Source organism: Peromyscus californicus, unplaced genomic scaffold (assembly GCF_007827085.1).
Source record: "Peromyscus californicus insignis strain IS unplaced genomic scaffold, ASM782708v3 Scaffold_17__1_contigs__length_78620276, whole genome shotgun sequence".
Classification (NCBI taxonomy): Eukaryota; Metazoa; Chordata; class Mammalia; order Rodentia; family Cricetidae; genus Peromyscus; species Peromyscus californicus.
Window position 1 is genome coordinate 56163869 of NW_026294469.1, and position 27271 is coordinate 56191139.

Below are 27271 nucleotides of genomic sequence, written 5' to 3' on the forward strand. Positions count from 1 at the left end.
AAAAGCTGTAACTGAAGGAGTCACTGGCTAGAGGCACGTGAAGACAGAATATGACACCTCCTCATTTCACTGTTCCAAAGGGACACTGAGATGATTTCCACACTGGGTCGCCGCATCACACTGAAGGTAACAACAAGCTGGACAAAGACAACACAGGGAAGCAAGCAGTGAGTACTGCTACCTACTAGCCATCTGAGCCTGGGCAAGTGTACCAGTTACTTCTGTTGTAACGAGGTACCAGACAAAAGCAACCAAAGGAAGGGTCCTCCCGCTCACGGTTGCTCACAGGTGCACAGTACAGTTCATCATGGTAGAAAGGCATAGCAGCAGCAGCAGGAGCTGGCTGGTCACACTGTGTTCACAGAAAGCAGAGAGAGGTGAATGCTGGTGCTCAGCTCACTTTCTCCTTTTTATCTTTTTATTCAGTTTGGGACCCTTGCCCATGAGGCAGTGCTGCCCATAGTTAAGGTGAATCTTCCCTCTTCAGAGTTAAGACTCTCTAGAAACATCCTCACAAGCATATCCACAAGTGTGTCTCCCAAGTGATTCTAAAGTCAATAGGGAAGATTAACATCAAAAGTTACTATGTGTCTCTATTCTTTAATTCTCATCTCCAAAATATCAATAATCATAATATCAGTTCATAAATTTGTTATTAAAATTAATGTCTCCATCAATGTCTACCACAAAAGTCCCTCTGTAGTTTTTAAAAATGCATGTAGGAGTGTAAGTATTACAAACAGTATTTATGAACTGTTTAAGATATAAGCGTGAGGAGGTGGATAGTGGACTCCGCAGTTAAGAGTACCTATCATTCTTGCAGAGGACCAGAGTTCTCTGCACCCATCCCAGATGGCTCACAACAGCCTGTAACTCCAGCTCCAGGGAATCCACTGCCTCTGGCCTTCATGGGCACTGCACTCAAACACACATACCCACACACATATACATAACTAAAAATAAAAATAAATCTTTTAAAATGTAAGCATGAGTGTTTATAACAGTTTCCTTCAGTGAAGCTCCAGTTTTTCTTTTATTGCACAGATTACAATCAGCTCTATCAATGAGTGCCCAATTAAAGGAGCTCTATCAAGATTAAGTAATGATAAAGCTAACTACCTGTTATATAATGGTTTAACCTATTCCACTTAAAACACAGCCAATGCTCCACAAGAACAGCAGCCTGTTCTAGTTACTCATTTAACCACTCTCCTTTCAAAGGGAAAGGCTGCGTGCTCTCTGATTGGTAGCAGTTAATATACAAGACGAAATGGAGCATGCTCAGACTAAAAACTACAAATTCAGTTACAATCTAGTAATTTTACGTGTCCAGCAGCTTTCTTCAAGGATTCAGATCCATGCATACTATTTAAATAACGGCTTAGGAAAACTTTTAAAATGGCAGTAGTAAAAGCTCTCCCTAAGCCTGGGTCAGAGTTGCCTTCTGGATAGGCAAGTGCAGGCACAGGTCAGTCACCCATTTATAAGTTTATAAGTTACCAGCTGGACTGTGAGCCACTTCTGGGAAGAAGGATTGCAGGTCTCCTTAAAGCATTAAGAACAGCAAGAGATGGATGTCTGCTAGGTGTGGGAATATGAAGATATAGGGGTGGGACTTGTGGGGATGATGGGATCTGACCATGAGGATGCCTAGAAGGGTGTGGTCATAAACCACTGGAAATTATGCCTTCAAAAACCAAGTGGTCAGCCCTGAAATCATACACACACAAACAACACAAAACAGAGTCAGCAGGTTGCATTTATGTATTTGTGTTTATATATACATATGCATGCATGCATGCATGTATGTAACAATAATAATCAAAGAGACACAAATGGGGGGGGTTAGAGGGAGAGAAAATGAGAGGGTTTGGTAGGAGGAAAAAGAAGTTAGAGGGAAACAATGTAATTGTATTTTAATTAAAATTTTAAAATTATTAAGAATCAAAAAAGGGGGAAATTTAATTGCCTATTAAAAACTTTTAAATATTCATACTGAAGCCAGGCATGATGGCATATACCTGAAGTCCCAACACTCGGGCAGTATATGCAGGAGTGTGAGGTAAAGGCTAGCATCTACTACACAGTGAAAAGCCTGTCTTTATTTAAAGAACATTCCATAAAGCAAATCTATGAAAGCTGGCCATGAGAGGAAAAAAGAAAAAGAAAACAGCTAAGCTGGCACAGTGGTGTGTCCCTGTCACCCTGACACACAGAAAGCTGAGGCAGAAGTACTGCTGCATGTGAAAGGCCACTTGGCTACACAGTGAGTTCAAGGCCAGCCCAGGATACACAGCAAGACCTGTCTCAAAATCAAAACAAGGACAGAACAAGAAAGGGGATAGTTCCTTCACAAATTCCAGTGCTGAGAACGCTAAGGGTCAAGTTTGTGAAGACATTTTCCAGGTGGCTAAGGTATATCTATGCAGTACAGCACTGACTTAGTATGTGCCAGGACCTAAGTTAAATACCAAGCACTGAAAATAATAAAACCTTCCCAAAGAGAGAGAGAGAGAGACGTTTAAAATGCTTGACTTTAAGAGATACCAGGCTGCCTTAAGGAAAAAGGCCTAACTGAATACCAAAAATACTCCTCTGGTTTTTCCACTGTTTCTCAAGACAGAGTTTCTCTGTGTAGTCCTGGCTGTCCTGGAACTCACTCTGTAGGCCAGGCTGACCTTGAACTCACAGAGATCTGCCTGCCTCTGCCTCCTGAGTGCTGGAATTAAAGGCATGTACAACCACTGCCCAGCTTCTCCTGGCTTTCTTTATATTCAATTTCAATTTGGTTTCTATGAATTAGAAAAAGTACTAAAAAGAGGATTATAGGGGCCAGCAAGATGGCTCCATGGTTAAAAGGACATGCTACCAAACCTGGCTGCAAGTTTGATACTTCCGAAATGACAGGGCGGGAGGGGAGAAACGACGCTCAAAAATTATTCTTTGATCTCTACATGCATGTGTGAGCACACACACACACACATACATACACAAAATAAGTAAATAAAAGTAAAACATACAAAAATAAAATAAATTATAAAGGAAGTATAAGTAAGAAAATGAGAAGATGGGAGGGGAATGTGAGGGCAGACAGAGGAGAGAGCAGAAGAGAATTAATACTAAAGATGTCTCAAATGTCATATGGAAACCTACTATTTTATAAGCTTCCTAAACACACACACACACACACACACAGAGAGAGAGAGAGAGAGAGAGAGAGAGAGAGAGAGAGAGAGAGAGAGATTAAATAGAAATTACACTATACAAGGGATTAAGAACCCCCAGGAGCCATAGTTAGCCAAATAAAAGCTCTAATATGGAATACCTCCCCTTGAGTCATTAGGAGGCGGGTGTCTTAGTTAAGTTTCTACTGCAATGACAAACACCATGACCACCATGACCAAGAACGTCAGGAAGAAAGGGCTTCTTTTATTCATCTACAGCTTACAGTCCATCATGAAGGGACGTCACGGGAGGAGCTGAAGCAGATGCCATGGAGGAACGATGTTTACTGGCTTCCTTCCCAGATTCACTATCAGCTACATTTCTTTTTATTTATTTATTTTTGTTGTTTTTTGCTTTGTTTTGTTTTGTTTTTTCAAGACAGGGTTTCACTGTGTAGCCCTGGTTGTTCTGCAATCATTCTGTAGACCAGGCTTGGCTTTCAACTCAACGAGATCCACCTGCCTCTGCCTCCTGAGTGCTGAGATTAAAAGTGTGTGCCACCACCACCCAGCTCAGCTACATTTTTTATACTTCCCAGAATGATATGCCAAAGAGTAGCACCACCCACAGTGTGCTCAGCCCTCCCACATCAATCATTAATAAAGAAAATGCTCTGACAAACTTGCCTATAGGCAAATCTGATGGAGACATTTTCTTAAATTAGATTCCCTCTTCCCAGATGAACCTAGCTTGTGCTGACAAAAAATTAACCAGCTGGGTGTGGTGGCACACTCCTTTAATCTTAGCACTCAAGAGGCAAAGGTAGGCAGATCTCTGTGAGTTCAATGCAATCCTGGTCTACATAGTGAGTTCCAAGATAGCATGGCTACATAAAGAGATCTGGTCTCAAACCAATAACAAAACCTAATCAGTGTGTAGGTGGGGGTAGTGTGTGTGTCCCCAAAGACATAACCCAAATAATACAGGCTATAGGCATTGCTCCTACTTGTCTTCCCAAACTTCATGGCAGGTAGGACCCTATTGCTGAAGACACCACACACTTTGGTCACAGGACATAGAGAAATCAAGCTAGTACTGACCTTGAAGCTTTGTCCATAACAGCTAGCTCTAATGGTACCAGAAAGTGATCTATAGGCTGCTGCAGGGGATGGCCATCAACAGTTTTACCCAGCTGTGAACTCTGTGACCAAAATATGGCAAGATTGATATCCTCATGGGTGCAATAGTACCATGAATGTTAGAGTAGCCAGCACTTTATACCGAATTTGAGGGCTTTCCACAGGAGGAAACCAGGTACCCTGGTACAGTATGTGGCCTAAACTCATGGCTAGTGAGCTCACAAGCCCTAGAAGAGACCCTACTATTATTTCAGTAAGCAGCTATAGTACCAAATTGCCTTTTAAATACATACTCCTATACCCACAGGTTAGTGCAGCTTCCCGTCCTCACCTGAGAAGCTTCCTTGTACAGTGGACTGCAGCCAAAATGCAGAGAGTATATGTCTATGGTGTTCTCAGCCATAAGCCAGGTATCTATACCACGTACCCTCCCCAGAGGTTCAGAGAACACTGGGGGAGATGGGGCAGAACAACAATAAGAACCGGGGGTCCTTGAGAAACAGGGTTAAACGGTGTCTTCTGCACATGACAGGCAGCTGCACTCTGAACTCACAGCAGTTGTGGTTGCCTGCACAAGACCTGCACAAAATGAAGCCAGTCACCATTCCAGCATGGGCTGAGGGGAGGGACTCACAAGCTCCTACCCGTAGCTGAGGAGCTATTAGTTGATAGCTGCTAGGGAAATATTCTAGTTTGCTTCCTATTGCTGCGATAAACACCATAACCAAAAGCAAGGGAGGAGAGGGTGTACTTCATCTTATCACTTACGTCCGTCACGAAAGGAAACCAGGGCAGGAAGGCAGACAGGAACTGGAGCAGGAACTGAAGCAGACACCACAGAGCAACACTGCCTACTGGCTTGCTCCTCATGGTTTGCTCAGCCAGCTTAGACAACTGAGGACCATCCGCCCAGAGCTATCACAACAATCCTAAGTCAAGAAAGTGTGATGGAGGCGTTTTCTCAATTTCGTTCTCTCTTCCCAGATGAACTTAGCTTATGTCAAGATGACAACACAACTAACCTGCACAGGGAGAGAGAGTCATTTTCTTTAGGGGTGTGGCCCCGGTAGACGGCCTGTTCCAGGGGATGACCTCACACCTACGCACACATGGGCAGTGCAAACTGTCTCAGTGTGATGTTTTAAGAGGAAAATAAAGAGGACATGAAGTGTGGAGATGGGGAATGAAGAAGAGGATCCAAGAGGAGTTGGAGAATGAAAATGAGTGAACATGATCAAAATACATTGTATACATTTATGAAATCTCAAATAATAAACTAAAATTCATATTTAAAAGCTAAAAGATAATTCCTAACATGGCTTTTATGTACTATTAAAAACTCTATGCTGACTACATTGCTTTGATCAGGCTCCTACAGCCTCAGGAAAGGTAATTTTATTTTCCTCCATGAGGCCCCTTTCAAAGAAGAGTAACAGTACGCTACATCAAGGCATGCTCCATCTTCATCAAGCCCGCCTTCGCAGGAATCCATCACGGACGAAGACACGAGAAAGCTGGGAGGAGAGGGCGCTGGCCACCCCTCCTCCACCACCGACCCCCACCCACTCACATGCTCAGGCATGGACACAGTCGGGACACAGCTAGCGCTATACATTCTTAGTCAGGCCTGCCTGCCACACACCTGACGTGGGAGTCTCCTTCCTCAAGAAGAAAATCAATTCAGAACCAGACGGGCTCTCAGAAGTACCCTGTCTAGTCCGGGCAACTCTCCCAGGCCTGACTTTTCTATCGGCCAGCAGGGACTCCCGAGTGCTGCCACAGCACTCTAGCTTCCTCTCTGCCCCAGCTCCACTTCTCAGAAACAAGCTGCACTTGTAGGCGAGCTCCAGCCCAAGAGTGCCAGGTTCTCCAACCTTGGCACCCTTTGAAAAACAAAAACAAAAACAAAAAATATCGCTGCAAAGAGCTTTTATTGATGCAGTCTGTAAACTACTAACATTAACAAAACTAGAAATCAAAACAAAATTTAAAGACATTTATTAATTTAACCACTCAAACCTGCAGCCCATTAATATAAATAACACTTTTAAGGAAGAAAAAGAACTACCGTTGAACAAAAATATTAAGGTGCTATTTTACACCTTTCTAACTCTCTACTGGACTCAGTCATGGACAGCCAGTCTCCTGTCTGCCTCTGCAGCTGGTCTGACAGTCATGCTCGCAGGAATCACACCGTTAAAACCATGCTGCTCTCAGGGCAATGCACCTCAAGACAGAAGGAGGAGGCTGTTGACAAGCCTTGCATTAGGACATTGCAATACCAAATGCACATGGATGTGAACTGTATTTATTTGTGTACTCTTAATTTACAATAGTGCCGTGGAGCTAATGAAACATTTCACATATGTTCTCTTTTTACAGTTCCATGGTCTTACGAGCTTAACAGAAATGACCTTAAATATTTTATAGGCAAAGGTCTGGGGGAAAACTCATCGCTCAAAATGTCATAGCTATAAATATATAGACCCTGAAACTATAGCAACACTTCTCTCTTCTGACTTAGATCAAATTCTTCTATCTTGTGGAAAAATGTATCAAAAGTCCTAACTATATGAAAATACGAAGATCTTTAAAAAATTTAAAGAAAATATTAAGTTCTTCGTCCATTAAAAAAACTAATTTGGAAAATTTGTACTTTGAAAGTTGAATAGAAAACACAAAAATGAACTGAATTTAAAAAAAGAATGTATTGTTTTTGGTTTTTTAATTATGTAGCATCTTTTAGGAAGCTTGCATTTTATACAAAATGAATTAAAATTCTGAATTTACTAAATTACAGTAAATTTACTGAAACCAATTATCAATGTTCAGATGCATTATAAAAGTAGACACACAATCTCTATTTTTTTATTTTTTTGTTTTTTTGAGACAGGGTTTCTCTGTGTAGATTTGGCTGTCCTGGAACTCACTTTGTAGACCAGACTGGCCTCAAAATCACAGAGATCCATCTGTCTCTGCCTCCCGAGTGCTGGGATTAAAGGTGTGCGCCCCCACCACTGGCTACAATTTCTTAAATATTAGGCATTAACAAGGTTGCTAATACTCTAGTCTAAGGATGGTGCTCTGCTATTGGATAGGACGGCACACAGATAGGCAACCTGGCGTCTAATGTTATCCTTGAAATCCCTGCAAGGAACACAAGCAATCATATAGAAACTCCTCAAATTTCACATGAGAATCCTGGATAAAAGTATTTTAAGGTGATGGACCTACTTTTAGAAATACCCAAGCATCTCACATTATTAATCTCACTGAAACAATGCCCACGTCTTAATTTTGTCCTACTAAAGAAGCCCTATGGAAGCGTTCCCATTCAAGCATGTTATTATCACGACACACCACACTGTATTAAAGATAAACTTAAAATAATTCTTATTCGGCACTCTGTTAAGTCATTTTACAAATACAGGAAATAAGCTATGTTTAAGCCATTTCTCCTAATGCCACAGACAAGTGGACAAGGTAACTGATTTTTTTCACTTGCTCTTCCTGAATAGAGAAGATAGGTGCCTGTTCTCAATATAGCATTATCTGAAAACTGAAAAACCCACAGCAAGAGTTCACTACTTAAGTCATGCCAAAAAGTATAAGGCTGTGTTACAGAAATATCCATACATTTCTCTTACCTCTGTTTCTGTACAGTGTGAATATCCCAATTTACCTGTAATAAAAATACAAAAAGTTACTTTCAAATGATTGAGGGCTTTTAAAATCATCAATAATATATTCAAGCAAGATAGCCATGACTTAAATAAACATATTAAACATATGAAAATAACAAGTGCTAGAATGATTTTTTTTTTTTAAAGATTTATTCATTTACCATGTATACAGCATGTATGACTGACTGCAGGCCAGAAGAGGGCACCAGATCTTGTTACAGATGGCTGTGAGCCACCATGAGGCTGCCGGGAATTGAACTCAGGACCTCTGGAAGAGCAGTCAGTGCTCTTAACCTCTGAGCCATCTCTCCAGCCCCCGATTTTTTTTTTTTTTTTTTATATACAAAGTTGTTGGTTCATTTAGTTACCAAGCTGACTGCATACTCATAACCCCAGAACTCAAGAGGCTGGAGAAAGAAGATCACTGCAAGTTCTAGGCTGGCCTGGTCTACAGAGCAAGGTCCAGGACAACCAGGACTAATGAGATTCCCCCCAAAAAAGAAAGAAAAAATTATTATTATTATTATTATTATTATTTTTTGGTTTTTCGAAACAGGGTTTCTCTGTGTAGTTTTTGGTGCCTGTCCTGGATCTCGCTCTGTAGACCAGGGTAGCCTCGAACTCACAGAGATCCACCTGGCTCTGCCTCCCAAGTGCTGGGACTAAACGCATGCACCACCACCACCCGGTGAAAGAAAATTTTTCAAGAAAAAGTAAAAAAAAAAAAAAAAAAACCCCAAAAAACTGTATTCATGATCAAAAGAAAGGGGAAAGGAGAAAAAAAAATGCTGGACATAGTTGATACACATCTTTAACTCCTGAGGCAGAGGCAGGTGGATCTCTGTGAGTTCCAGGACAGCCAGGGCTATAGAGTGAGACAATGTCTCAAAAATGCAGACAACAGAGAGAAAGAGACATGAGAGAAACCCTGACTGACTCTTGGGCTGAGGCAGGAGAATCTAGAGTTTCTGGCCAACATGAACTGAGAGTGAGACCTTGTATCAACACATAACAACGAAAACGAAGAAAGAAACCCCTGTACTGGCTGGTTGTGTGACAACTTGACTCAAGCTAGAGTCATCAGAGAGGAAGGAACCTCAGCTGAGGAAATGCCTCCATGAGATCCAGCTGTAAGGCTTTTTCTCAATTAGTGATCAATGTGGGAGGGCCCAGCCCATCCTGGGTGTGGGTGGTGCCATCCCTGGCCTGGAGGTCCTGGGTTCTATAAAAAAGCAGGCTGAGCAAGCCATGTGAGCAAGTCAGTGAGCAGCACCCCTCCATGGCCTCTGCATCAGCTCCTGCCTCCAGGATCCTGCCCTGCTTGAGTTCCTGTCCTTGACTTCCTTCAGTGACAAAGAGCGATGCGGAGCTGTAAACCAAATAAACCCTTTCCTCCCCAACTTGCTTTTTGGTCATAGTGTTGTTTCATTGCAGAAACCCTAAGACACCCCTGGAACCCAACAACAGCTGACTATACCCACAACAGTGTTTTTTCTCATCAATGAGACATAATACCAAGAACTTGTACAACTATATTTTTGTCAATTTGGGACAAAAATCATACTTTAAAAATAAAAGCAGCTACTTTAAGAGTCATCTATTTAAATAAAAACCAGATGATAACTTTACATTGGGTAGTAGAAGCTTTAATTTTTCCATCTACTATTTATTCATGTGTGTGCACAAACATGCCACAGCACGTGTGTGCTGAGAAGGCCTCCCACCATGCAGGTCCTGAGGACTGAACTCCGATCGTCAGGCTTGGTGGCAAGCACCTCTAACTCATTAAGCCACCTCATGGGCCCCATCTATCTCCTTAAGCATCGCTGTCCGAGCTTTATACATATATGTCTGCACAGCCTTCCCTCCCTCCCAGTACTAATCTCCTATAACTCCTACTTCTCCCTGCCTACGACATCTATGCCTATTCCACAGCAGTGGTTCTACCATGCTTGAAATTTTTAATGCTTAAAAAGGATTTACCCATCTTGCTGTTCATAGTGACATCGTTAAAAAACATAAATAATCATATCTGTATGACATCCAATTCTTTTTTTTTTTTTTTTTTTTTTTTTTTTTTGGACATCCAATTCTTAAAATGAAAAATACAGTTGAAACCCACAGTTCCTTAAAGCCTAATGATCCTAATATAATCCTATGCAATATAAAACAGTGGCTGAAACTCAGACTAGAAAACGGGAACCTTGGATCTTGCAAAATATAAACTATATACAAGCAATAAAAATTGTATCAATGGAGGCTGGGGAGATGGCTCAGTGGTTAAGAGCACTGACTGTTCCTGTTCCGCCAGAGGACCCACGTTCAATTCCCAGCACTCACATGGCAGCTCACAACTGTCTGTAACTCTAGTTCCAGGGAATCCAAGGCTCTCATTCAGACACACATGCAGGCAAAACACCAATGCAAATAAAATAAAGATAAAATATTTAAAAAAACTGTATCAACATGCATACAAAACGACTTTAACTTACAAGGCTTTTATATAGCAAGTGGGAATTGCTAAATATATGGCATAAATTTGTTGCTAATGAAAAATATACTCATATATAGTGATATATTTTTTATTTATATAAACCTAAGACTGTTCAGAGCATAATAGTGTGGTAGATTACTTATAGGAGTTAAGACTCCTACAGAATTGGCAATTAATTTGCCTAGGAACACCGTTAGAGACAGCTCAGAGCAGAGCACAGAGCGTATCTGCGGGGAAACATTGAGTACTTGACTGTGCAGAAGAGGAGAAGGAGAGCAGAAAGAAAGCAACTTCTTTAAAAGTACAAGGATCACATCAATAGGAAGTAATTCTTAAGGAAGAAAAAAAGCGTAAGAACTCTGGAATCAAGGGCTGGGAGTGTAGCTCGGTTGGTAGAGAGTATGCACAAAGCATTGGGTTCATTTCTGGCACTGTGTAAACCAGGTGTGGTGGTTCATGCCTGCAATTCCAGCACTTGGAAGGTGAAGAGCAGAGATTCAGAAGGTCAGGTCATCCTTGGCTAGACAGTGAAGTTGAGGCCAGCCTGAGTTACATAACACTCTGCCCCCTCCCTGAAAGATGGCAAACAAACAAGTATTAGAGACCTATACTAACTTGAGGTTTCTTGTTTATTTGATTTTTTTGAGACAAGGTCTGGATATGCAGTCCTGACAGCCTGGGACTCTCTATATAGATCAGGCTGGCCTTGAACTCATAGAGATCCGTCTACCGTGCTGTAATTAATGGTGTGAACAACCATGCCTAGCAAATCTGCTTTTTATTGGTAAAAACTCAGAAATCCAGTTCCATGTATTATAGCATAAGCAGAGGAGAGAACAGCAATGCTGAGAAGTCATGGATTGTGCCGTGTGACAATATAAAACCTAACCTATGGGAAGGAGAGGACGCTCTGGGTGCTGATCTGGAATTAGAGCCATTACCCAATTTGAAAAACAAGCTCTGCACACCAAAAACGGAGAACTCCACTTTGCAAAGGCACACAGTCTATCCTACCTGATTTGGTGGACTCAAGAGCCCTCAGGAGACTGGATGACACTGGCTAGGGCAGCCTTTGTCCAGAGGGACACAGTGCAAGCACAGGCCAGCCAGGATGCTTCTGTCGTTCTAGAGAGCAAGGGGGATGGGCAGCCCAAGGTACAGCTACAGGGTTGTGAAAGATAAGAGGAGTCAAAAGATAATTGAAGAGAATGGGGATTAGTTCAGTGGCAGAATGTGTGCTTATCGAGTGTGAGGCACTAGGTACAATCTCCCAGCACAAGCATAGTAGCTAACTTTAAGTACAAGGCTGAGGCAATAGGACTATCCTAAGTTCCAGGCCAACCTGGGTTACATAGTTAAGAATTCCAGGCCAGCATATATTACATTAAGACTGTCTCCAAAAGGGAGGATGAGGGGTGTTGAGATTTAAGGTAGCTGTCCCATTAATTTAAAAACAAAAAAGCATAATTCTGAATAATGAATACGCCGAAATTTAGCAGTTAAAAAACTTTTTGCAACCTAATAACACTTGATTTTTTAAAATTTTATTTTATTTATTTATTTATTTATTTTTTGAGGCAGAGTTTCTCTGTGTAGTTTTGGTGCCTGTCCTGGATCTTGCTCTGTAGACCAGGCTGGCCTTGAACTCACAGAGATCTGCGTGGCTCTGCCTCCCCAGTGTTGGGATTAAAGATGTGCGCCACCGGGCTGGAGAGATGGCTCAGAGGTTAAGAGCACTTGGTGCTCTTCCAGAGATCCTGAGTTCAATTCCCAGCAACCACATGGTGGCTTACAACCATCTGTAATGAGATCTGGTGCCCTGTTCTGGCCTGCAGTCATACATGCGGTATACATAATAAATAAATAAATCTTTAAAAAAAAAATCCATCTTTAAAAAAAAAAAAAAAAAAAGATGTGCGCCACCACCACCCGGCCATACTTCAATTTTTAAAAGATCACAGACACTGAGGACCTGGGATCCATTCATGAATATTATTATATTTTAGTTCCCTATTAATATATCAAAAGTAAGCTGTGCGTGTTGGCACACACCTTTAATTCCAGCACTCAGGAGGCAAAGGCAGGCGGACCTCTGAGTTCGAGGCCAGCCTGGTCTACAGAATGAATTTCAGGACAGTCAGGGCCACACAAAGACACCCTGTCTCAAAAAACAAACAAACAAAAAAACCCAAAACAAAACAAAAAAAATGCCAAAATTATTTACTTACTTACCTACTCATTTGTTTGTTTGTTTGTTTGTTTGTTTGGTGGATGTGTGTGTGTGTGTGTGTGTGTGTGTGTGTGTGTGTACACACACAGGAGCCCGAGCACAGCACGCACAGAGCCCTGTGTGGAAGTTTGAGGACAACCTTCTGGAGTTGTTCTCTCCCTCGACAATGGAGGCTCTGAGGATCGAACTACTCAGATCACCAGATTTTACCTGCTCTCCTGTGGAGCCATCTTGCTGACCTATCTCTGATACTTTTCTACACCCCCCCACCACCACCCACCCCCGCTCTGAGACAGGGTCTTTAGCCTTAGCTGGTCTAGAGTTCCCTATGTGGAACACGCTGGCCTCCAACTCAAAGAGATCTGCCTGCCTCTGGGATGAAGCTGTGCACCACCATGCCTGGCTTTCCACTTAACTCTTTCTTACTAATTCTCTATCAAGAATAGCAGGCTGCTAAGAAGTAGTGCACATCCTTAACCCTAGCACCCAAAAGGAAGATGCCAGAAGGATTTCCAGTTTGAGGCTAGCTGGGACTACATCGTGAACCCTGACTCAAGAGAAGAAGGAAAAGGGAAGAAAACAGGAGAGGAAGGAGAAGCGGAGAAGGAAGCAGAAGAAAGGAGAGCAGAGAAAGGTATGAATTATTTAAGCTATCAAAACTATCCAGGTTGGCTTGAGGGTATAGCTCAGTAGTGTAACATTGGCTAGTACATGCAAGTCCCTGGGTTTAATCTCCAGTAGTGAAAGAGGGAAAAAGGAAAAATAAATAAATAAAACAACCACATACACATTTTTGCTGTTTAACTTTTACTATATTTATTACCAAGAAATAACCCTTCTGTAATTTTCTAATTATACGTTTTATTATATAATAAATAAAGGACTAAGTTTGTGTTCTGTTTTTGAGTAAGGGGTCTCATGATGTTCCCCAGCCTCGCATGGAAATCACTGGTATTCAGCCTCTAGAGTGCCTAACTTCTTCAAAGATAAACAGAATGAAATAAGCACAAACAAAGAAGAATGTCCAAGCCCGAGAGCCACTAAGCTAATGAATGGTCAATTTTCTCCCAAGATTTAATACTACATACATCAGGCAATAGTCCAAATGTCTCATTTAAACTACATCTCAAATGAAATGTTACAGAAATGAAGAAATACATTTGCACAGTTTTATTACTGATGTAAAGAAACCCCCCTTCATCTCCCAGAGAACTTAGGGAGGTTAGACTAAATAGTCAACAAATAAATAACTAACAGTCAGCTGGAAAGAAAAGCAACTGAATCAAGAATACATGCATGGGAAGTTGTTTGTGTCTCTGCCAAGGCCAGCTAATGAAGAAGGAACAGTTTCTCCAACAGACAGTCTTAGGGAAACTGGATATCCACATACAGGAGAAATGACGATAGACCCTTATCTCATTCCATCCAAAAGAAATTAACTAAACATCAAAGACTTGATATGAAGAACCCCCTAAAACTCAACCATAACCTAAAACTCAGTCAGAGGAAAAACAGCCCAATTCAAATCTGGTTAAAAGGATTTAAATGAGCCGGGCAGTGGTGGCACACACCTTTAGTCCCAGCACTCGGGAGACAGAGCCAGGCGGATCTCTGTGAGTTCAAGGCCAGCCTGGTCTACAGAGCGAGATCCAGGACAGGCACCATTACTACATGGAGAAACCCTGTCTCGAAAAACCAAAAAGAAAAAAAAAGAAAGGATTTAAATGGCACCTCTGCAACCAGACAGTGAGCATCCTTAGCCACAGTGACGACCCCATCAATCAACAGAGTTGCCTCCTCTAGATAGTTCAGAGAAATAGAACCACATAAAAACTACTCATAGAAATCATTATGAATGGCAATCAGATACTAACTTTTTCCAGCAGTCTGAAGAAATTCTCCACAGCTCATAAATCCATTCAAAAACCTGTTCACAGACCTAGGGCAACTACAAATATCTACATTCTACATTTTGTCAACCTCATTTTCTGGACTTCCAAATATAGAGTTGATATCATTTTAGAATCTATCTTCGGTCAAAGGATCTTGAAATGCTTTTCACAAAAAGATAGGAAAATATCTTTGTATATTGTATATGAGCTGACAATATACCCAAACATACAGTCTTAGAAGCTGGATAAACACAACTCCCATTTTTACAAAGTAAAAAAAAAAAAAAAAAAAAAAAAAAAACAACAACAACAACACCAAAAAAAAAAAAACAACCAGAACCAGAAAGGCTAAGTGGCTTACCAAAGGCTTTAACTACACATTAAGCCTCAGAACTAAGAATCTAAACAGTATCTCTCCTGCAGTCCCAACGAAGTCCTGTGCTACCAGGGGACATCAAAGGTGATTTGCATGCATCTGAAAAAGCAAAGGAACTTGGTGGAAATTAACATGACTCTACCTGGAAAATATGTTCCACGCCACCTTCATTTCCATGCAGCATAAATCATCATCTTGCCACCCTAACCTGCTCCTCCTGCCTTCCCCATCACCCAGGTAGGAGTCTGAGAGCCTTCCAGACTTCCTTCTTCCACCTATATATCAAAAGAGCCATGCTGTGGTCCATTTTCTAAAGCACCAACCTGACTTTCAATTCCTACTGCTCTGTCAAATCTTCATCACTCTGGTCTGAAGCTGAAATACCCCAATGGTTTATCAGCTCAGGGACTACTAATATCTGAGATAGTATGAAATGCCAACTGGCATCTGTCCAGTTACATTTTGTAGAAGACATATACCTATTCTTCTGTTTTGTTGAGACAAGGTCTTGCTGGTAGCCTGGTTGGCCTGGTTGTCAATATGTAGCCCAGGTTAGCCTCAAACTCAAATAATCCTTCTGTCTCAGCCTCCCAAGTAAGTACTGGGATCACAGGCACTGCAGAAGATAGGCACTTTCTACAAAGCCTGGATGTCTTTCTAAAAAGAATAATTGTTTATATATTTTCTAGTTTAAATTCCTTACATGCGCTCCACTGCCCATCCAACCTATAGACACAAACAATAATGTGGCTCTCAATAAACATGCCTTTCCAGCCTGTCTCACTCCCCACCACTCCCACACACATCCTATGCTCCAGGCATAGTGAACACCCACCACAAAGCAGACAAACGGGTTTAACCTCACATGCCAAGTCCAGATAATTGTAGTGCCTGCCTGAAGCATCCTGTTGAGAACTCAAGAGGCAGCTTATAAATTTAACAGCAAGAAAAGTCATGGCCTATTAGTAAGCCATGTTTGCTTCTAGCATGGGAAGTGGGTGGCACGACAAATGTCACAGTGTCTACACGTGTGGTACCTTGGCCTTTGGATACTCTATGTCTTTCCACATTTCTAAACCTTTCTATGTACATACATACTTCTGTCTGTGTGGACACCACTGCATACTTCATCCTTCACAACTTCCAAACTCAGTCTCCCAGGTAAAACTTGCTTGTGAACAGTCATGAGGCAAAGGCAGCCACTCTTTCTCTGGGCTCACAGTTTCTACAGTCTCTAGCCTCTGAATCACTGTTCTGTCCCACAGGTGGCTGCTTCTGCATCTGTGAGCTTCTACGTGCGGGTGTACTGTTCCTCTGTGCACCTTCCACATCTAGTAGAGCTCACTTGAAAGACATGCAAATACTGGTGAAATGTGCACATGAAAGTGTTTAACAGGGGTTCCTCTAATACAGTAAGAACTTGGGCTTTCACTGAAAACCTAAGAGCCCAATCCAGCCAGAGAGCCCATGTGCTAGGCTGATTACACACTGCCATCACTTGCCAACTGTGCTCATCATCTCTCAGAAAACACACACTGAGGAAGCATACTGGGGGTAGTAGAGAAAGCAGCAAAATGAGAAGACAATAGTCCTAATTAAAAAAAAAAAGCATTAGCACAAGCAGTGTGAAAGCATGTAAGATTTAAAGTTTTCAGAAGCTAAATAGAGGCCCTGAGGTTATTATTATTAAGACTATAATCCCTCCACATACCACAAATAAAAACACTTATGTGGCTAGTCAGTGGTGGTGTACACCTTTAATCCCAGCACTTGGGAGAGGCAGGAGGATCTCTGTGAGTTTAAGGCCAGACTGGTCTACAAAGCGAGTTCCAGGACAGCCAGGACTGTTACACAGAGAAACCCTGTCTCAGAGGGGGTAAAAAATGTACAAGTAAAGTGGACAAATAAAACTATACATATTTATGAAATGTAAAGTGATATTTCAACACATTTTAGATGATCAAATACCTACATTAAAATATCTACATAAATACCTACCTTAAAGTGTTATCATTTCTGGGGTTGTTTTGTTTTTGCAGACAGGGTCTCACTATGTAGCTCTGGCTGGCCTGGAACTCCCTATATGAACTAGGATGACCTCCAAACTCAAGAGATCACCCTGCCTCTCCCTCTGCTTTTCTTTTCTAATTCAGATTTCTTCAGTTTTTCCACCACTGTCCTTTTCATATGCCAGGATTCACATATCATGTATCATTTATTTGTCATGGGTCCCTGGTCTCTTCAAAACTGAGACACTTTCTTTTTGGTTGAGACAGGGTCTTACAATGTAATCCCCACTAGCCTGAAACTCAGTAAGTAGACCAGGCTGGAGTCCATCTCAGAGATCTGCCTCCCTACACCTTCAAAATGCTGGGATTAAAAGCATGTGCCACCATGCCCTGCCTTGAGACTTTTTGAAGAATTATTATAGTGTGTGGATGTATATGCTAGGAGTTTGTGTGTGGGGGGGGTCCATATGCCACAGCATTCTAGGAGGTCAGAAGACAACTAGTGGAGTTGGTTCTGCCTCTGGGTGCGTTCCGTGGATCAAACTCAGATCTTCAGGCTTGCCAGAAGGTGTATTTACCCACTGAGCCATTCCACCAGCCCTCATTTCATTTTACTACTGTGAAATATACATTATTGATATAGTCACCTACATGTCCCAGAAAGACTTTAATTTTAAAAGTTTGTGAGATAGGCTAGAAATATGATGGCTCAGTGGCTAAGAGCACAAGCTGCTCTTTCAGAGTACCTGAGTTCGATTCCCAGAACCCATATAGTGGCTCACAACTACATGTATCTCCAGTTCCAGGGAAGCCAACATCCTGTTCTGGCCTCCATGTGTACCACCTGCGTGTGGTACACAGACATATATGCAGACAAAACACACATAAAATAAAAATAACTCTTCAGTTTGTGAGGTACAATCACTCTGGAAAACTTATAGTATCTACTATAATGTTAGACACACAAATGAAGAGCAACTGCCCTTTCAGGCATATTACTCAACACAAATGCTACATCTATTCACCAAAAGGCATGTTCAAGCAGCATTATTCACAATATTGGGTATCTGCATCCCAAATATCAATGTAGAGTGGAATGAATCAACAGCATAGTCATACAAAGGAATGTGACAGTAAAATATGAACCAACTACAAACTATATGCAACACTCTGAATTGATTTCACAAAGTTTAGAAAGAGAAGTCACACAAGAACATCTATTTTGTCTAAATCTCTCCATGAGAGACAGAAAGCAGGCACAACTTACGCATCAGAAGTTCTGACCACACTGACTTAAAGGTGCACAGGACAAACCTTTCCAGATGTTAGAAAAGTTCTGTTTTGTCATGTGAGTCCTGCTTGCACAAGCATGAGTGTATTCACATTGTTACATACTTTTCTGTAGATTACATTTTCATTAAAATTTGCCTTAAAATTAGGACAAGAGCTGAGGATGTCACTCAGGCGGTAGAGTGCTGGCTTAACATGCTCAAAAGCCCAGGGTTTGATCCCCAGCACTGCATACTCCAAGCACTCAAAAGGCAGAAATATCACAAGTTCAAGGTCAACAACAAGACATCCATGAGCATGCTAACAGAGGGGAGCTTTCAGGCTTCAACCCTAGACAAAGAACTGCAGGCGACTGGGGAGTGCTGAAATCAAAAGAAATGGCCTTCTCCAGAGAAGAGTCCTCCAGCTGGCTACCCAATACCCACTGGTCAGCCCTGAGATTATATACATACAGGTAACATCAAACAGACTGAGCAGGTTGTATTTATGCATATGTATGTATGTATGGATGTACGTACGTATGTAACAATAAAGAAAAAGAGGCTATGGATTTGAGAAAGAGCAAGGGTAATGCGTGGAAGGGATTAGGAGGAAAGGGGCCGAGTGGTGGTAGTGCAGCCTTTAATTCCAGCACTCAGGAGGCAGAGGCAGAGAGATCTCTGTAAGTTCGAGGACAGCTTGGTCTACAGAGCTAGTTCTAGTACAGCCAAGGCTACACAAAGAAAATGTCTCAAAAAAACAAACAAAAAAAAAAAAGGAGGTAAGAGAAGGAGTAAATGATGTCATTATACTATAATTTCAAAATTTAAAAAATTACTTAAAAAACAACAAAGATATCTAAGGTCAAGTTCAACATCAGCTACATAGTAAATTCAAGGCTAGCCTGGTATAAGTGAGACCCTGTCTCAAAAGGGAGGGGGAAAAAGTCAATAAAAAAATATAGGTATTTTCAAACTCAACAGTGACAGATATATAATACGAAAAAAATAAGCAAAAAAATTATACAGGCAAGAGAAGAGTAGCCCCACAGAAAGTATATAGTACAACAAAAACAACACATAAGCAGTAGGCCTTCTGTATCCATGAGGTCCACACCAGTGATTCAGCCAATCACAGATGGAAAGAATTCACAAAAACCACAAAACAACAAAGGCCTGCATCCTTGCTAAACATACACACTTTGTTCCTTCTTATACACCAAGTAATGGAGTCTAACTATTTATAGGACTCTTACATTAGGTATCCCTTTAGATCTAGATGATTTAAAGTATGGAGGGTATACACACAGATCACATGCAACGCTTAACCATCTTACATAAGGGACGTGAGCATTCTGGGGTTTTGGTACCTGACAAGGTAAGGGATGGGGAACACTAGAACCAATCCCTTGTTGATATCTAGGAAAGTCTATCTTTAATATCAAGATAGTAATGTCTTGAGTGCATATTGAAAATAGTTCGCGTTGTTGTTTTTGTTTTGTTTTGTTTTTTTAACTCTTTGCTCTTGGGGGTCCCACCACCCAGCTCCCAAATAAATACATGGAGACTTATTCTTTCTTATGAATGCCCAACCTTAGCTTGGCTTGTTTCTAGCCAGCTTTTCTTTTTCTTCTTTTAGACAGGATTTCTGTGTGTAGCTTTGCGCCTTTCCTGGAACTCACAGAGATCTGCCTGGCTCTGCCTCCAAGTGCTGGGATTAAAGACGTGCGCCACCAGTGCGCCTAGCAGTGGTGCCACATGTCTTTAATTCCAGCACTCAGGACGCAGAGGCAGGTGGATCTCTGTGAGTTCAAGGCCAGCGTGGTCTACAAATTGAGTTCCAGGACAGCCAGAGCTACACAGAGAAACCCTGTCTCAAAAAGGGGGGGAAAAAACCAACAGACTATTAATATAGAAGAGGTGGCAAACAAAATAGTTTATAAAATCCAAATTTCAGTAAGGAGACTAAATGTAAACAAATCTGAACTAGAATTAAAGGTGAGGTTTTAGAGATGGTGGAGTGCTTAGCAGTAGAGTGAAGGCCCAGCATATGCAAGGTCCTGGGTATGATTCATAACAACTAAAAAAAAAAAAACGAAACCTTTTAATTAGATTTATTTTTTAAGTGTCATTCCTAAACAATCATATAGAAAGGTACAAATAACTTTTAGTGCAAAAATAACTTGATAAACACTGTCTTGAGCCAACTACCAGAACATCAATGTTACATGGGATGCCATGTGCCCAGATATAATGTAAGAAGATGAGACCGTCACCACTCTGGTATTCTCCCCAAACCTACAGCCCTGTCTAGTCACGAAAACACAAGCAAAGCCAAACTTGTGAAAAACTCCCATAGATCCCAAGAGACTGGGGACATGGTACGTAAATACAAGATGCACTTCCTATTCACTACTGGTGGCCTTTCTTCTTCTTTCTTCATTTTGTTTTGGGCTATTGCTATGTAGCCCTGGCTGGCCTGAAATTTGCTATGTAGATGGGATGGCCTTGAACTAGAGCTCCATCCGCCTCTGCCTCCTGAGTACTGATACAGGAGACAGATAGGGACTGTTTCTATGCTACAGACGCTATGACACAGAAAAATGCTTCGGAGGTGACCAAACAGGGTGACTGACTGGCCTGCTGTGTTCTATTCTCTCTGGGCATGCTCTCTCAATCTCTAACTAGGTAGCCCGGGCTGTTCTTGAACCTTTGGCAATCCTCCTGTCTCAGCCTCCTGAATGCTGGGATTTCAGATATGTGAGTTACCATGCATGCAGAGTATTAAGTAGTCTGTCAACATACAACCATTGGTAAATGTATGTGGGTTTTTTCTCTTTCTTCTGTTCAGTGAAAACTTTTTTTTTTTTTTTTTTTTTTTTTTTTTTTTGAGGCAGGGTTTCTCTGTAGTTTTGGTGCCTATCCTGGAGCTTGCTCTGCAAGACCAGGCTGTCCTCGAACTCACCAAGATCCGCCTGGCTCTGCCTCCCCAGTGCTGGGATTAATGGCATGGGCCACCACTGCCCAGCTTCAGTGAAAACTCTTAAGCTAATCATTTTTTTTTAACAGAGTTCAAACTTAAGTATCAATATCTGAATATGATCAAACTATTTACATCCCTTGGCATAGGCAGAAACACAGAAAACTACAAAGTATCATTCCCAAATTTCTCCCCAGAATGCTGTGGCTATTTGGAGATAATCCAACCCAGTAAGTATTTGAGGAGTAAACTGAAGTTGAAAGTGACAGCAATTTTATCCAATCAGTTTTCATTTTGCAAATGAGCATTTCAGCATGTGATTAAACCTTCCTGGAAAGAGACTAGATGAGTAAGAGGCTTGACATTTAAGCAGTATTAACTTCATGGTAAATTTACCACTGTATTTACATTTTTTTTCTTCTTACAGCTATTCGTTTAAACTGCACTGGAAACCAGAATACTGCCTGCACAAATATAAATTCAAGATATGTTTGTTAAATTGAACTAGTCTGACACATGCAACAAAGATGACTCTTTCTTATTCTTGTGATCAATAATGTATTTCGGCAGTCCGTAATTCCACCACTGACTCGCAGACATCTCCCTTGGACTCATACACATATACTCTTACACAGACAGCTGATAGTAATCAGGCTATGAACACTCAAGAAACACAGCAAGAGTGGACTAGACTATTCTGAAGCCCGTTTTCACTGTGTCCACCTTTTCCACAAACACTGTTTCTTTAGAATCAAATAGACCACTCTCCTCACATAAGCGTGAACCTTGCTGAGAAGCCTGACTGATCATACCCTCTTTTCACATCCCAAACAAAGCCTGAATGTTCCCTATACCAAAAACCATCCCCGAGGGATCCTCTCATTAGTATGCACACAAGCCTTCATTGTTACTCCCAGGAAAACCTATCTTGCTACCGTAACCCTTCAGGTTCTTTAAAATCAAGATGGGCCCACAAGTTTTAAAACGTTCTTTATACATCTAAAGCTAAAGGTGCATCAAAATTTTGGAACCAAAGTTAAAACTGACTGCAGTCTAATGAGTATTTAAATACTGAACGGCTGATGGGGCCACGTGGGATTCTCATCTCTAATATGACTCGGTTAACATTTCTTTGTGACATTTCAGACAAATAAACATTTTAACCTTAGAAAGAGCTAGGCTATTATCTAAATTTCACTGGTTGCAACTCTTTCTTTCTTTTATTTTTAATACAACTCGGCAAAATAAAATTATGTTTATATTGTTGGGCATTGTTTCCACACATACATCAAACACACCAAAAAATAAATAGAAACTACATAGGCAAAGGGGAAAAAAAATAAACCTTCATCTCTGGGGTTTTTAACACTATCTCATACAAACCTACTACTTACAATACAATGAGGTAAATATACAAAAAAAAGGTTACTGGAATGCGTGGAATAAGATTGGGGTTTTCTGTTGTTGTTGACAAGTTTTTTCTTTCCCTTTGAGATTATAATGAACATGGTCACACCACAAGTAAAGTCAGAAGTAGGACAGGGAACGTTCTACTGTATTCCGTCGGGAACTAAATCAGAAAAGCATGTGAGGCGCTCTTTTTCCTGATGAGATTCAATGGAGTAATACTGGTGGGCAAGAGCTACGGTACTCATTCATTCAACTCAACAGCTCCGTGAACAGAGACAGGTGAAGAATTCTGACTCAAGGATAACAGCCACAATCCTGGGTATCACCCATCAACTACTAACACCACTTCTCAGCCGGGACTACTCGGTGGCAGAGCTGGCAATGTCTGAAGACCTTTTTTTAATTAATTTTTCTTAAATCTATTTTATGTGTATGAATGTCTTGCTGACATGTATATATGCACCGTGGTGTTTTTTTGTTTTGTTTTGTTTTGGTTTTGTGTGTGTGTGTGTGTGTGTGTGTGTGTGTGTGTGTGTGTATGTTGCACGTGGAGGTCAAGAGAGGGCATCAGATCCCCTAGAACTGGAGTTTTAGGTGGTTCTGAATCTCCATGTAGGTGGGAATGGAACCCAGGTCCTCGGCAAGAACAAGTGCTCTAAATCACTGAGCCATCTCTCCAGTCCCCAGTCCAAAGACTGCCTGGCATCTAAAGATCTTTTACTGCCAAACATCATAGCACACGCCTTTAATCCCAGCACTTGGGAGACAGAGGCATGAGGATCTTTGTGAGTTCAAGGCCAGCATGGTCTATATAGGGAGTTCAGAACAGCCAGAGCTACATAGAGAGACCTTATCTCAAAATAAATAAATCAGTATCTTTTATTGTCACAATGAAAAAAGGGGGTTAGTGTTAACCAGTGGTAGAGTCCCGAGATACTGCAAAGAGAAATGTGCCCACAAGACAGCCCACAACAGGGACTTATTTGGCTCAAAATGTCAATGGTGTTGAGATTAAGAGACATCTGTCCTCGACATCTGTCCCAATTTTTAGTGAAGAGTTTTTTACAACTGTTAGACAAAAGACACCATGGTGGTGTGAGAGGGCCACAGAGTAAAGATGGATCTGTGAGTCATGTCATTACTGCATACATTGCCCAGATTTAAAAAGAAAAAAAAGAGAGATACTGATTCCCCACAGCATCCTGGACATTTGAAGACTGGGGGACTTTCCTTGACGCCATTCAGCTCCGAAGGAGAGGAGTCAAACAAAATCTCTGTCACTTCTCAAAGCTGTGACGCTTAGACCTGGGTTTGAGTCAGAGTTTACCAGTTTGACTTTGAACATGTCACTGGACTTCTCTAAACCTCTCCTTGGAAAAGAAATGAGCTGAGGATGAAGCCCCTGGCTGTAATCCCAGCACTTGAGGAGCAGGAGGATTGTCACAAGTTAAAGGTCAGCCTGGGCTATTCAAGGTGAGTGAGTTACAGGCCACCAGCCTGGGTTAGAAAATGAATTCCTGAAGTGGGGTGTGGTGGCTCTAGCCTTTAATCCCAGCAGAGGCAGATAAATCTGTGAGTTCAAGGCCACCCAGGGCTACATAGTGAGACCCTGTATCAAAAAAAAAAAAAAAGAAAAAAAAATTTACCCAGTACCAAACTACTAATTACATTTTTCCCCCAAGAGTCCAGGGCAGGCAACCAATAGGCATTACTAATCACTTATTAAAAACAAGATTTAAAGCTGGGCATGATAGCACACATCTGTAATCCAAGCACTTCGACTTGGGACGTTGTAGGCAGGAAGATCAAAAGTTCAAGGCCAAGCCCTGTTTCATGGAATGTTTGAGACCTACCCTGGCCACAGGAGACCCTGTCTTAAACAAAAATCAAGATGAAATGTTTAAAGACACATATTTTCCACAACCAAGAACCTACTCTTAAATCCCAGGAGGAAATAAACTAATATAACAACATTTGAAAATGGACAACCTTAAATATTTTTATCAAAACCTTTTTTCATACAATGTATTTTTATTCTAATTTTCCCCTCCTTTCATCCCTAACTATTTTAACCAGCATATATAACCCTGAGATGCTCCAGACTCTCAACTACTCTGACTATCTGGTAGCAGAGGTCATGAACTGGGATAGGAGAAAGAAGATGGTTATAAATCCAGTACAAAGGAGGGTGTGGGGTCCCATGCAGAGCCTAGCATGGGGGGGGGGGGGTGAAGGCAGAAGAAGCGAGAGTTCAAGAACAGCTTCAGCTAGAGTGGAGAAGGCTTAGTCCCAAAAAATGTAAAAATGAAAATAAATTAAGAGGGCTGGTGAGATGGCCCTGTGAGTAATGAGCTAGCCTCACAAACCTGGCAACCCAAGTTTGACCCCCCAGAACCGGTTTAAAGGTCGAACAGGTGCCACCACGCTGTCCTCTGACCTGCCCAAGTATGGCGGCAAATTTGAAAATAAGTTTTAAAACCCCATTGTAGTTTCTGGTTAACATCTATTTACTGTTGAAGTGTATTATTGTCATATCAACGATGTAAAAACTCATTCATTTCAGCGTTCCAACAAACAATCTATTCCTAAACAAATCTATCAGTCTCTGATAAATAGTCAAAACACTTCTGGGGCCAAGTTCTTCAACAGTCCTTGATACACCATACAACCAGGCCTGTTCTTTCAATACCACCAAAGATTCTTCTGAAGTGAGGCTGCACACACTCTCCTCTTCAAACAGTTTGGGACCAAGACAAAGCCTCCTTGTTTTGAGAAAATTACCTTTTCATGGCATCTTACAAATAAATTACAACTGAAATTGTAATCTGCTATGGCCAAGTCTAAAATCAAGCAACAGATCAAATCAACGTTTGAAGGGAGAAAAAAAGAGAGATTAAAAAAAAAGCCAGCTTTAAATATCATTCAAGGTACACGTGTATCAAAACGTCACACAGTATTCCGAAAATAGTGCAACACTGAGGTTTTTAATACATCACAAGGCTGGCTTTACATTAATTAATAAAGCTATGCTTATTTTAACTAAAAAAAATATGAGAGAACATTCTGGTAGCACTGATAATACTGAATTTAGGAAAGAATTTTCACTGTCATTTTACAGACTATTCTAATTACATTTTCCACCTTAAGCATTTTGACACTTCCATCAACTTTCTAAAGGTGAAGGTGGAATGTTTTGCTATGTTTTTAATAGACTTGCTTCTCAAAGAATGAATTAGATAAAACCGGATAGGGAAAACCTATTACCAGTCTTACCATCAATACAGCATGTGAGTAAGCTCCTGGTTATGTGTCACTGTTTAGGTGGCAAGTCATGAAGAACGTATGCGTACTAACTAAAAGCAATGTTACCCAAATGGCCTGTATATATATAATATATATATTATATATATAATATATATATCTGTACTTTTCATCACAGCAAATTTTCCACACTCAGTACCCAGAGTCACATCATTTATTCTATTGCTCTCCAAAATAGCAGAATTCTCGGGGCTCGGCGGCTTCCCTGGCATTCCCAAGGACTAGTGACGACTGCTCATTTCCCAAAGATGGAATCTTCCCGACAGGACCTCACGCGAGCCTCTTCTGAGCCCTCACTCCCGCCCCGAGCGCAGCCACCGGTCAACAGCCGAGACCGGCGGACACGCCACACATAGCGTCCCCGGAGCCCGGGTCCCGCGGCCCCGCCCGCCCGCCCTCCCGGGGCCACCCGCCGGCTCCCAATCGGCCGGGATGTGTGTGTGTGTGTGTGTGTGTGTGTGTGTGTGTGTTGGGGGGGGGGGGATGTCGGGCCGCGACCTCACCGGAGGCGGGGGGCGGCTCTCCCTCTTCGCCGGCGGCGGGCGCCAGGGTGACGGCGCCGTCCCTCCAGACGCGGATCTGCGCGGCCGAGCGCACCCGGCGGTGGGGCTGGCGGCGGGCGGCGGCGCGCAGGGAGCCGCAGCACTGGAAGCACACGGCCCACGCCTGCTCCTCGTTGATGGGCTGGTTGTAGAGGCGCAGGATCTCCTCCAGGCTCAGCGAGTCCCGGGGGCCCCCCGTGGCGCCGAGCTGCGGCCCCTCGCCGCCCGGACTGGAGGGCTGCGCCATGCGGCCCACGTCGCTGCGCTGGCCGGCCGGCGCTCGGGGGGTGCCGCGTCTCCTCAGCTCCGGAGCATCGTCTCCGCCAGCCGCCGCCGCCGCCTCCGCATCCCCGGGCCGCCGCCGCCCAGGCCGGCCGCGCGCCGCCGCGGGGACTAGGCGGGGACGCCGCGGCGCTCGGCGCTGGCCAGCACGCCGCCGGCCGGTAGCGCGGCGATGGCGTCCGCTCGCCCCGCCCCGCCCCGCCTCGCCCCGCCCCTCCTCGCTTCGTTCTGTCTTCGGGGGCCGCGCGGTCGAGCGCGGCGCGAGGCCTGGGGGCGTTGCCCCCGAAGTGAGTGACGTGCGGCGAGGGGCGAGCACGGCCTGGGGGGGCGTCGCCCCCCGTGTGAGTGACGTGCGGCCGAGCGCCGAGCGTGGCCTGGGGGCGTCGCCCCCGGTGTGAGTGACGTGCGAGGGGCGACGGCTTGGCCGGGGCCGGGGCTGTGGGTTCGGCAGGGTCTGCGCGCGCGGACTGTGCTGGCGTC

The 27271-nt window shown here is 42.6% G+C and overlaps 1 protein-coding gene across 5 annotated transcripts in view; it reads right to left on the reverse strand.

Annotated features, from left to right (window-relative positions):
• Spire1 (spire type actin nucleation factor 1) overlaps positions 1-26865 on the reverse strand; it is a 125538-nt gene extending 98673 nt beyond the window's left edge. For 2 of the 5 annotated variants that reach the window (XM_052742381.1, XM_052742380.1), the window contains exons 1-2: positions 26471-26865; positions 7952-7986 (exon numbers count right to left, since the gene is read on the reverse strand). In XM_052742381.1, the coding sequence (XP_052598341.1) occupies positions 7952-7986; positions 26471-26756 (321 nt within the window). In that variant the 5' untranslated portion in view covers positions 26757-26865. The remainder of the gene's footprint in view (positions 1-7951; positions 7987-26470) is intronic. The other 3 variants (XM_052742382.1, XM_052742383.1, XM_052742384.1) reach the window with 3 other exon arrangements.
• Positions 26866-27271: the final 406 nt, after the last annotated feature.